General features: G+C 43.1%; 1 protein-coding gene and 1 pseudogene across 1 annotated transcript in view; both read right to left on the bottom strand.

Annotated features, from left to right (window-relative positions):
- The window catches only part of ADGRE2 (adhesion G protein-coupled receptor E2), a 66552-nt gene extending 65602 nt beyond the window's left edge, over positions 1-950 (bottom strand). The window contains 1 exon segment of the mRNA XM_043911187.1: positions 885-950. Coding sequence (XP_043767122.1) covers positions 885-915 — 31 coding nt within the window. The 5' untranslated portion in view covers positions 916-950.
- A 6073-nt stretch (positions 951-7023) lies between these two features.
- Positions 7024-12534, bottom strand: LOC122700005 (annotated as a pseudogene).
- Between the last annotated feature and the right edge of the window lie 232 nt (positions 12535-12766).

Genomic DNA, 12766 nt, shown 5'->3' with positions numbered 1-12766 from the left:
TTCATTAGGAATACATTTCACCAACTTGGGACTTCCCTGGTAGTCCATTAGGCAAGAATCTGCCTCCCAATGCAGGGGATACAGGTTCGATTCCTGGTCCAGAAGGTCCCACATGCTGTGGAACAACTTTACCCCATGGGCCACAGCTACTGAACCCCACACACCTAGAGCCCATGCTCTGCAACCACAGGAGCCACCAGAGTTTGGAGGAGAGTGGATTCGTATAAATGTATGGCTGAGTCCCTTTGCTGTCCACCTGAAACTATCATAACATTGTTAATCGGCTATGAAAAGTAAAAGTAAAAGTTGCTCAGTTGTGTCCGACTCTTTGGACCCTATGGACTATACAGTCCATGACATTCTCCAGGCCAGAATAGTGGAGTGGGTAGCCTTTCCCTTCTCCCGGGAATCTTCCCAACCCAGGGATCAAACCCAGGTCTCCCACATTGCTTGCGATTCTTTACCAGTTGAGCCACAATGGAAGCCCAAGAATACTGGAGTGGCTAGCCTATCCCTTAATCAGCTATATGCCAATATGAAATAAGAAGTTTTTAAAAAGAGAGAGTTGCCACAAAAATGAGAAGCCCGTGCACTGCAACCAAGAGGAGCCCACATGCACAGCAAACAGAGAAAGCCCATGTACAACAGTGAAGTCCCAGCACAACCAAAAATATAAATTAATTAACTAATTAAAAGCTTCACCAATTTTCTCCTTTGAGAACTTAACATAATTGAGTTAATACCCTTCTTAAATTCCTTCCCTGCTTTCCTTTGTAAAGATAGTGGGAAAACCAGAAACAAAGCAAAAGCCTCTAAAAGTAAAGAACAGAGAAAATTCTCAGACAGCTTTAGTTGTCTGACTCCATCGTTACAATTCTACTTACCTGAAAGCAGACTTAGATACCTGTTTCTCATGGTGCAGAGACCAGCAAGCCCAGCCACAGAAGATGTCTTATCTTCCTCTGTGTGTGGGGGAGGGACTTCTGGCTTTCAGTATGACTTCTGCTTTTCACGGGGCTCTTCTGGGTGGCACTAGTGGTAAAGAACCTGCCTGCCAACGCAGGAGACTGAAGAGACATGGGGTCGATAGCTGTGTTGGGAAGACTCCCTGGAGGAGGGCATGGCCTGCCGGGAAAATCCTGTGGACAGAGGAGCCTGGCAGGCTACAGCCCATAGGGTCACAAAGAGTCAGACATGACTGAAGCGACTTGGCACACACGCATGCTGCTTTTCATAATCTAATGGGAAATCACTGGTCTGGATGTTTCTTTCCCCTGTTTTGCCTGATGATTACTTCTCTGAAATTTCTAAGCATTTTTTTTTTTTAAATTTCTAAGCATTTGCATAGCATTACTGGTATTTGTACTGCAAGACTCTTCAAAAGTGGTTTTTATATTGTTTTGATATATGAAGACCTCCTATATCAAACATGAAAATTCATTTTATTTGTCTTTTTGCATGTATGAAGACCTTGGTTCAGAGTGAATATAGAATTATTTATTTGCTATATATTAACTGTGAGGCGAGCAGAAGTAACACAACTTAGATTAGGAGTAGGCCTTCCTACTATCAGGTAGTTTTCGCTTTACAATGACCACTGTTTGCCAATTAGGACCAATTAGCTTTCACCGATGTTTGCCAATTAGGAAATTAGGAACGGGGCGGAAACCCCCAGGAAAGTCCCGCGCGCGCGAAAGTATTGACCAATGAAGTTGTTTTGCAAACGTGTAACCAATCCGCTTCTCACCCTATAAAATTGTGTAACAGCCTGGGCTCGGGGCTCTCTGACTCGCACCACTGCGTTGGTTGCGGGCGGAGAGTCCTGGCTCGAGTCAGTAATAAACTTCCCTTCCTGCGAGTTGCATTGTCTTGGAGGCCTTCTCTCTTCCCGCTTGGGGATTCGGACATCGGGCATAACATTTGGGGGCTCGCCTGGGATCCCTTTGCCGGGGGAAGAGAACACTTCCAGGACAGAGGGGAAGGATAGATAATAGCACCGGTGCTCAGGAAAACTCAGGGGGCCCAAAAACCCAGTGCTGTGTTGTCAGCTGTCCGTGTGTTTGTCTTTGGCTCTCCGTGTTTGTGTGTGTGCTGGCATTGTCTCAGGCAGGACAGGAAGTCCAGAGTAAAACCGGGGCCCTTCTGTAAAGCAGGGAGGTATCTGGCACAGGAGAAAGCTTTCTCTAGCCAGCGTAAGGCCGAGGCCAGCGAGCACACTGGAAGGCAGCCAGCTCTGTGGGAAGGAGAGTTCCTCTCCTGATCCCAAGTCTGGTCTGGTCAGGGGGCCCAAAAACCCAGTGCTGTGTTGTCGGCTGATGTTTGTCTGTCTGTGTGTTTGTCTTCAGCTCTCCGTGTTTGTCCATGTTTGTGTGTGTGCCAGCATTGTCTCTGGTTTTTAATTAGACTCTTTTCAGGCAGGCAGGCAGGAGTTTCAGTGAACAGGCGAATGGTTGTGGGGCAATTGATGAGTCCTGGCCAGGGCTACACTCTGGCGGACTCTGAAGGCCCTACAATAAGTGAGCCTCAGTAACTAGAGCCCAACCAGGTGAAACTCTCCTTTCACTATGATTGTCAGCAGCTGTTGCAGGAGCAAATTCTGGCAGAAGCGTGGAAACGGGTCCCAGGGGCCGACAGGAGGCCAACCGCCCAGCCTCATCTCGTGGACAAGGGGTTTCCTCTGTTGCGGCCTAACTGGGATTTTGAGCGAGCGGAAGGTAGGGAGCATCTCCGACTGTACCGCCAGACTCTGATGGCTGGCCTGCGGGCCACAGCAAGAAAGCCGATTTAGTAAGGCAAGAGCCCACTGAGAGCCTGGCAGCCTTCCTAGAGAGGCTAATGGAAGCTTTCAGGCAATATAAACCTATGGACCCCCAGGCTGAGGAGTCATGTGCTGCAGTCCTGTTAGCATTTGTAAATCAGGCAGCCCCAGATATTAGGAAGAAATTACAAAAGATAGAGGGATTGGGAGAACAGACGATACAGGATTTATTGAAAGCAGCTGAAAAGGTATTTAATAATAGGGAGACCCCAGAAGAAAGGGAAGAACGAATTCGACAGGAGGAAAGGGAATTAGCTGAGAAGATCAGGAAAGATAGAACGAGGGAAAACTGGAAGAACCAGAGGGAGCTAGCCCAGATTCTTTTTGCAGGGATAAAAGCCGGAACAGAATTGAGGGAACCTGGACGGGAGAAAAACAGAAACCGAAAAGGCAGGCCCTAAAGAAAGATCAGTGCGCCTACTGCAGAGAATAGGGGCACTGGAAAAATGAGTGCCCTAAGAGGGACCTGAGGAGAGGTACGACCCAGTGAGAGAGAATCTCCCCTGGAACTCAAGTTCTATATGCGGGGGAAGACAGTGACTAGGGGAGTCAAGACTCGGCACCCCTCCCCAAGTCCTGGGTAAGGAAAAGTAGAATTGCAGTCATGAGGAACTGGAAAATTCTGCTGAAGATTACTCACAGCTGTGGCACTTTACCTTGCTGATCAGTGGTGGGCTATATTGTGAACACCTCTGTCCCTTCTAGAGAGGGGCTTAAGCAGGTGAGAACTCTTGGGGAGAGAGTGGTTAAAGCAGGAAATGGAGAGAAATGAGATCCCATTCCTGTGTCATAGCTAAGATTTTGTGGAAGAAAGGAGAGGCCATTGGGTTTTATTCAGTTAAGCCTACAGAGCTGGGAGAATGACAGTCATGGATGGACTTGGATCCCTAGCCTTAAGAGATGAATAAATACCCGTTGGCCTGGGCTGAAACGGCAGGGATGGGACTGGCCAAACAGACATCCAGTCGTCATCGATCTAAAGGCCTAGGCAACTCCTGTGAGGGTGAGACAGTACCCCATGAGCCAGGAAGCTCGGCGGGGGATCACTCCCCACATTCGACGTCTCATGGATGCCGGAATTCTCAAGCGGTGTCAATCCCCTTGGAACACCCCCTTACTAAGAAGCCAGGGGGGGACAGATTACCTGCGAGAAGTCAACAAATGGGTGAGTGACATACACCCCACTGTCTCTAACCCGTATACCCTCCTGAGCAGTTTGCTGCCTGAGTACACTTGGTACACTGTGTTGGACTTGAAAGATGCCTTTTTCAGCCTACCCCTGGCGGCCCAGAGCCAGGAGATATTTGCCTTTGAGTGGGCCGAGAGGGAAGGCCAACCGGTAATCCCACAGAGGTTCAAGAGGCTCTGAGTGAGGACCTGCCACCCAGAGGTCCTTTTGCTACACAATTAATAGCCCAGCAAGAGGTCACCTGTTTGGGGTATAAGATCAGGCAGGGGCAAAGGTGGCTAACCCAGGCCATGAAGGCCCAAGACCCCCCGCCAGGTGAGAGTGTTTCTGGGGACTGTTGGATATTGCAGACTGTGGATCATGGGGTTTGCTGAGAAGGCTCGGCCCTTGTATGAGGGAAGTAAAGAGACCCCAAACTGGACTTGGACTGAGCCAATGAAACAGGCTTTCCAGACACTCAGACGGGCCCTACTAGAAGCCCCAGCCCTTGCCCTGCTTAACCCAAATAAGCCATTCCAGCTGTTTGTTACTCCATGATTGCAGCAAGATACTGGCTGAGGCCCTGGCGGCACAAAAAGACTTAACTGATGTACCCCTAGACAACAGTGAGCTAGTATGGTTCACCGATGGGAGCAGCTATGTAAGAGATGGGCAAAGGAAAGCTGGAGCCGCCGAATATGGCTCCGTGAAGTTTTATGCATTGTGTGGCTTTGGTGGGGTCTTAAGTTGTGGTCTGACACACACTGCTGTTGTTCCTCTGGATTTAGTGAAATGCCGTATGCAGGTGGACCCACAGAAGTACAAGGGCATTCTTAATGGATTTTCAGTTACACTCAAAGAGAATGGTTTCCGTGGTTTGGCCAAAGGATGGGCCCCGACCCTCATTGGCTACTCCCTGCAGGGGCTCTGCAAGTTTGGCTTTTATGAAGTACATGCTTGGAGAGGAAAATGCCTATCTGTGGCACACATCACTGTATTTGGCTGCCTCTGCCAGTGCTGAATTCTTTGCTGACAATTAACTTGGACCCGCCTCCTACAGGGGTTCAAGAACTCCCCTAGTGAGGCTCTGAGTGAGGCTATGGAAGCTGCTAAAGTTCAAATTCAAACCCAACCAGGTTATGGTAACACTCTGAGGGATGCAGCTCCCAAAATGTATAAGGAAGAAGGCTTAAAGGCGTTCTACAAGGGGGGTTGCTCCTCTTTGGATGAGACAGATACCATGAAGTTTGCCTGCTTTGCCGATTCCGTGGTGTCTGTGTTGAATAAGGAGAAGGGTAGCAGTGCCTCTCAGATCCTCAAGAGACTTGGATTTAGAGGTGTATGGAAGTGTTCTGACTGCACTACAGTGGTTTTGGTAGACCCGAGTGTGGCGCAACCCACAGGGCCAAGTACCTCAGATATGGGTGAACCAAGCTTTACTATCTCTGCAAGGCCAAGGGCTTTCCTCCCTATGAGCTGCTGTAGATGACTTGATTTTTCAACAGGGTAGGGTCTGCGAGGTTTCTATGCACACCATAAAAGAGTGGTAAGAGAATCAAGCAGTCATTTAGAGAAGTCTTTGACTTCCTTGTCTGAGGTGGTCTTGATTAGAAAGAGAGAACGGGAAGTCTAGCAGAGATGGTTTGAGTCTTGTTTTCGACTACCTTAATTTCCACCCTCCTGGGTCCACTTATAGTGTCAGCGGCCCAAGATGGAAAAGAGGAAGATTCCTCTACTTGAACAACAGACAGGGGGGAATGTGAGGTGAGCAGAAGTAACACAACTTAGATTAGGAGTAGGCCTTCCTACTATCAGGTAGTTTTCGCTTTACAATGACCACTGTTTGCCAATTAGGACCAATTAGCTTTCACCGATGTTTGCCAATTAGGAAATTAGGAACGGGGCGGAAACCCCCAGGAAAGTCCCGCGCGCGCGAAAGTATTGACCAATGAAGTTGTTTTGCAAACGTGTAACCAATCCGCTTCTCACCCTATAAAATTGTGTAACAGCCTGGGCTCGGGGCTCTCTGACTCGCACCACTGCGTTGGTTGCGGGCGGAGAGTCCTGGCTCGAGTCAGTAATAAACTTCCCTTCCTGCGAGTTGCATTGTCTTGGAGGCCTTCTCTCTTCCCGCTTGGGGATTCGGACATCGGGCATAACATTAACAGATTAAAAAATTTCTTTTGTGTACACATTTGGTTTTATTGTAACCAAGCAACTTGTACACTTTGAACATTTAAAACAGCATCGTCTTTCCTTTCCAGTGAAACAAAAAGAAAAGTTTACAAATAAACAGGAGCAAAATTACAATAGAGAATTTCAATTGCAAATAAGATCCTACAGGTTCTGCTGATTCTCCCATCAAGTGGCAGGGCTCAAGTCATCATTAGGAGATAATTTTATTTTGAAAGTGTCATCTTAAACTGCAAGGATTTCCATTAAACATCACAATTAAACATGCCAAAGGAGAAGCCATGTTATCAAAATGCCCACTTAACCCACCCAAACATCCGAAACCCACCCTTTGCTAACCTTCTATAAACCCCATTTTGAAAGTATTTTTTCTTTTTTTAAACAAGAGAAAGTAGACAGATACATGTTGGTAAATGCTAACTGTCCATATTCATATAGAGACACAGTGTAATCTCTGAGCCCATTATACAGAGAAGGGAGGAAAAAAGCTAGAATTCTATGCATTACTACACAGGGGCCTAGCACCCTCCAGTTTCCAGCAGAGCTAAGGGAGCAGAAGGTTTTTTGTTTTTTTTCCCACAGAGCATGGTGGTATTGATTTCATAAAGATTTTGTTGAGGCAACAAGGGATAAAAATGAATTTGGAACAGAAGTGGGTAGAGATTCTTTACCCATTGAATTCTGCTCAAGGTATTCCCCCCCGCCAAATAAGTTGTGAACCATGGTATAAAGGAGAAAAGAGACTTTAAAAACAGGGTGACAGAGAACAAGAGGAGAAAAGGGGAAAAAAAAAAAAAAGACTGGAACTTGCTCCCAAGGACTGGAGAAAATAAAAAAAGGTTGGAATCCATTAGTGTTCCTTTCATTAGTCATCTATCTTATTCTTCATCTTCCTCTCCTTCCTCCCCCTCATCTTCTTCACCTTCATCCTCATCCCCTTCTTCATCAATATCTTCCAATCCTTCTTCCTCTTCATCATCGTTGTCTTCTTCTCCTTCCTCTTCCTCATCATCCATGTCAGGAACCAAGTAGTACTGTAATGGATTTGGCAAATATCATCTGTGGATTACCTCTCCTAACTCATCTGCACCTGCAGCAGAATGATCAGTAAACCAGGTGAAGAAGCTTTCTGGTTCCTGATGCTGTCTCTCCCTGCTGGCTTTATTCTGTGTTTGACCTGATCATTTCATCAAATCCTTTCTAGATTTCCATTTGATTTCAGTAGACTTTGAAGATGGATCACCACTTCCATTGAGATGAAATTCTTTGGAGAAAATTTTATTTTCAAAGTAAGGGTTTTCATCAAAGTAAAAATCTATTCTGTAACCTGATTTAATGTTTTCAAATTCTGTCACTTTGACTCTTGTCAAATAATGTAGTGCCTCTTCATTCTCCTCCCCAAGCTGTGCAGACACTTGTGGATGGTTATCAGATGTTGTTACCCCAAATTTTGGGATTTTTGCCATCAATTCTGACCTCTTTTGAAAAAATGGTTGGTGGAGTTTGTTCTATTGCTATTCTACTTTCAAAATCTCCTCACTGGCTTGTTCATTAAGTCTATCTCACTTTGCACTTCGTCAACATGTTCACTTGCTTCTTGCTATTCTTTTTCTTCCTTTAGCAAATTTGAAGAAGCAGATGCTTCATCTGGCCTGGAGGCAGGAGTCCGCCTTGCTTTCTTTGGTTTCTTAGCTTGTGGTGGAAGTGAAGACTGATGGGGGCCATGCTGGGGGAAAAAAGCCAAGAATCCTCCCAGGGGAGGAGAGAGGTAGTGCAAGCTCAGAGAACTCAGACTTTTTTATTTTTAAGTTTTATTTTGAAATATAGATTAAGAGGAAGTTGCAAAATAGTGCCAAGTGGTCCTGTGTAATCTTCACTCATTTCCCCACAAAGATTACATTTTTATATAATGATTGTCCAATATTTAAATGAAGAAACTGACATTGGTACAATGTGTGTGTGTAATTCCATGTCATTTTCATATTTGTAGATTCCTGCAACTGTCAATGCAACCAAGATCTATCAGTATTCCAACACCACAAAGATTTCCGTCATGTCACTCCAGCATCTCTAAACCGTGGCAGGTCTAAAACTAAGGATTTCATTATTCTACAAAGCTCAACATATTCTGAGATCCATATTTGATGATGAAAGAAAATATTCTTAATATGTTTTTAAAAATAAGAAAAATATATCCCTGAAATTTTCTGGAAGTCTGTGTGATGGAATTATGATAATTTTCTTTGTTTGCACTTTTTAACTTTTACTGTTTTCTATATGGCCATGATTATCAATTCTGCTAGAGCTGCCACAACAAAATATAGACCGAGTGTCTCAAAGAGCTGAAACTTATTTTCTCACAGTTCTGGGGCTGGATGTCCAAGATCAAGTACTGGTAGGGGTGGTTTCTGATGAAAGCTCTCTCTGGGCTTGTACCTGGCCCCATTCTCACTGTGTCCTCATATGACCCTTTCCCAGCTAGGTGGAAAGGCAGTGATCACTGGTGTCCTCTAGTTCTAAAGCTTGAGCTCTTCACGCTACATCTCTTGGACATGACAACACCGATGTCCTATTCCCTTCACTCTCCCCTTGGCCTCCATTCCCCTGATGAAGTGCTTCTGTGCTGCTCCTTAGTGCCACTGACACCCCCAAATCTCCATACTGTTGTCCATAGTGGCTGTACCAGTTTACATTCCCACCAACATGTAGGAGGGGTCCCTTTTCTCCACATCCTCTCCAGCACTTGTTGTTTGTAGAATTTTTGGTGATGGCCATCCTGACCAGTGTGAGGTGATACTTCTTTGTAGTTTTGATCTGCATGTCTCTAATAATTAGTGATGTTGAGCATCATTCATGTCTTTTTGGCCATCTCTATGTGGGGTATGTGGGGTAGGCTTCCCAGGTGGCTCAGCGGTTAAAGAATGCACCTGCAATGCAGGAGACCCAGGTTCACTCCCTGATTTGGGAAGATCCCCTGGAGGAGGGCATTCCATTCCAGTATTCTTACCTGGAGAATTCCATGGATAGCGGAGCCTGGTGGGCTGTAGTCCATGGGGGTGCAAAGAGCCCCATGTGACTGAAGTGCCTGAGCATATCTTCTTTGGAGAAATAGCTATGTAGATCTTCTGCCCATTTTTTTTTCTTTTATTTTAGTATTGACCTGCATGAGCTGTTTGAATATTTTGGAGATTAATGCCTTGTGGATTGCTTCTCTGGAAAATATTTTCTCCTGTTCTGAAATGGTCGTTTTTTTGAAAAATGTTTTTTTTTTGTCTGTTTATTTGGCTATGTCAGATCTTACAATTTGTGGTGGGATGTGGGATCTTTATTGCATCATGTGGGATATTTCGCTGCAACGTGGGTTCAGTAGTTGCACGTGGGCTCAGTTGCCCCCAGCATGTGAAATCATAGTTCCCTGACCAGGGGTTGAACCCACTTCTCCAGCATTAACCACTGGACCACCAGGGGTCAAAAAAGATATTGTTACAATTTACATCAAGAAGTGTTCTGCCTATGTTTTCCTCTAAGAGTCATACTATTTGGCCTTACATTTAGGTGTTTAAACCACTTGAGTTAATTTTTCTGAATGGTGTTTTTTTCACGTGGCTGTCCAGTTTCTCAGCACCACTTACTGAAGAGACTGTCTCTTCTCCATTGTATATTTTTGCCTCCTTTTTCATAGAGTACACAACCACAGGTGTGTGAGTTTATCTCTGGACTTTCTACCCTGTTCCATTGGGGGTATATTTCTGTTTTTGTTCTAGTAGCATACTGCTTTTAGTAACTGTAGATTTTTAGTATAGTCTGATTTCAGGGACCCTCATCCCTCTAGTTCTGTTTTCTTTCTCAAGATTGCTCTTGCTGTTTCATACAAATTAACTTTTTTCTGTTTTAGTTTTGTGAAAAAGGCCATATAAGACAAACCTACAGTTAGCAACGTACTTAACAGTGAAAAGCTGAGAGCACTTTCTTTAATTAAGAAAATTAAGATGAATCCTCTTAATCATTTCTGTAAGAGTCATATCATTTTTTTTTGTGTGTGTGTGCACTGTATATGTGAACCAGTGTTCCTGATGGTATCTTTGTGCATGATCTTTTCTTAGAGTTTAGGCTTCTTTGTTGTCTATCAGCTCTCTCTGGGTTCAAGGAAAGACATGACTTTGTAGTTTGTATGATTATTTCTCATTACTAGTGTGGTGCTACCCGTTTCCATTTTCTATTTTCTAGCCAGAACTGTAAGTATTCTCTATTTTCTTCTATATTTGAATAATTTTGTTTTATTTCTAAGTTTTAAACTTTAAACCATCAGCGTATAGCCATGCAAATTCATATATTTATAAGGTATCTATTTACTAAGTTAGTTTTCTATTAAAAAAGACTTTTTTTGTCTACTTAAAAATTCATGAGCATATATATTTTTAAGGAGTTAATAACTGATTATAAATTTGTTTATTTTTATGATAGATCTAATTGTAATTTTAAATGGAGAGAATTTGGTACAATGACAGACTAAAATCTTGTATAAGCTATATCTTGAAACCACAGTTTTCAACATAGTGCCACATTATGAAATATTTCACAATACATATACACATATGTATATTTTCCTGCTAATACTTGATTTTCAGTACATCTTCATGAAATATTGAAGATTTTATAGAATATGCTCTATATAATTATAATACTATTATTTCACCCAAGAAAACCATAAGTTTCATAAGTAACTTTAAATATCTGATGCATACTCAAATTATCCCCACTGTCGTCAGAATATTTTATAGCATATATCCAAACCAGAGTCCTACTAAAACTGACATTGAATTTGATTGTCAAGTCACTTTTGGCACTTTGATCTAGCCTTATGAATCTTTTACAAGGATACTGATATTAGAAGAGTTTCCTATGATCTGTAATTGCCTGATTGTTTCCTCATGATGTCATTTAGCTTGTGTGCCTTTCCCCTGTATTTCATGTGTACTGAAAACCTGGTCTCAAAGAACAGGTTCCTGTAAGCTTTGTCTAGAATGGGCCAGAAGGTAAATATTTTTGGCTTTGTGGTCTTGCTCAACTTGATATTGTAAACTGAAAGCAGCTATGGGCAATGAACCAGTGAATGGTGTGGTTAGGATCCAATAAGAGTTTATTTACACAGACAGGCAGCTTTCCAGATTTTCCCTGAAAGTTGTAGTTTGCCAAACCTTGGGGTAAAGGCTGGATTAGCTTTCGGATAGATGTATTTGTCACAATCCTTTATTTATCACAAATGAGATGCTTTAAATGCATGTCTTATCGGGAAATATCCAATGTCACACTGATATTTTTAATGTTGAGATTGATCATTAGTTCATTAGGTGGCTGTCTAATCTAACGTTATTAAAAAAAACACATTGTTCCTTGTAATTAATCAGTAATCTCTTGCAAAATTTTGTGGGATTGACCTATCAACAAAATTTCTCCTAGTGCATTTAGTGGCGATTTACTAAATACTGAAAAGTTATCACGATCTATTTCTGTTATATCTTCTATATTTTTTGACTGGTATTTTACTAATATCTATCCTTCAAGCTAGGCTTCAGCATTACGTGAACTGAGAATTTCCAGATGTTCAAGTTGGGTTTAGAAAAGGCAGAGTGACCAGAGATCAAATTACCAACATTTGCTGGATCATAGATAAAGATAGGAAATTCCTGAAAAACATCTACCTCTATTTCATTGACTATGCCTTTGACTGTGTGGATTGTAACAAACTGGAAAACTCTTCAAGAGATGGGAATAATGAATCATCTTACTTGGCTCCTGAGAAACCTGAATGGGGGTCAAGAAGCAAATGTTAGAACCCTGTATGGAACAATTGACTGATTCAGGATTGAGAAATGATTGTGACAGTTTATAAGGCTGCTTATTGTCACTCTTTTTACTTAACTTATACACAGAACACATCATGCTATATGCCAGGCTGGATGAGTTACAAGCTGGAATTAAGTTTTGGGGGAGAAATAGTAACAACCTCAGATATGTGGATGATACCCACTCTAATGACAGAAAGCAAAGAGGAACTAAACAGTCTCTTGATGAAGGTGAAGGAGGAGAGTGAAAAAGCTGGCTTAAAATTCAATATTAAAAAACTAAGATCATGGTATCTGGTCCCATCACTTCATGGCAAATATAAGGGGAAAAAGTGGAAGCAGTGACATATTTCCTCTTTTTAGGCTCTAAAATCACTGTGAATAGTGACTGCAGCCATGAAATTAGAAGACGACTGCTACTTGTCAGGAAAGCTATGACAAACCAATTCAGTGGAGATGAACTTGGGCAAACTCCAGGATATGGTGAGGAACAGGATGGTGAGGGACATCTTCTGACTCCAGGAGATGGTGAGGTAGGCTGCAGTCAATGGGGTCGCAAATAGTCAGACATGGTATATCAATTGAACAACATTGATGAGGCTTCCAGGTAGCACAGTGATAAAGAATCTGCCTACCAGTGCAGGAGATATGGGTTTGATTCCTGGGGTGGGAATATCCCCCAGAGAAAAAAATGGCAATCCACTCCAGTATTCTTGCCTTGGAAATCCCATGGACAGAGGA

Source organism: Cervus elaphus, chromosome 9 (genome assembly GCF_910594005.1).
Source record: "Cervus elaphus chromosome 9, mCerEla1.1, whole genome shotgun sequence".
NCBI lineage: Eukaryota > Metazoa > Chordata > Mammalia > Artiodactyla > Cervidae > Cervus > Cervus elaphus.
This window is presented reverse-complemented; position numbering and strand designations above follow the sequence as displayed.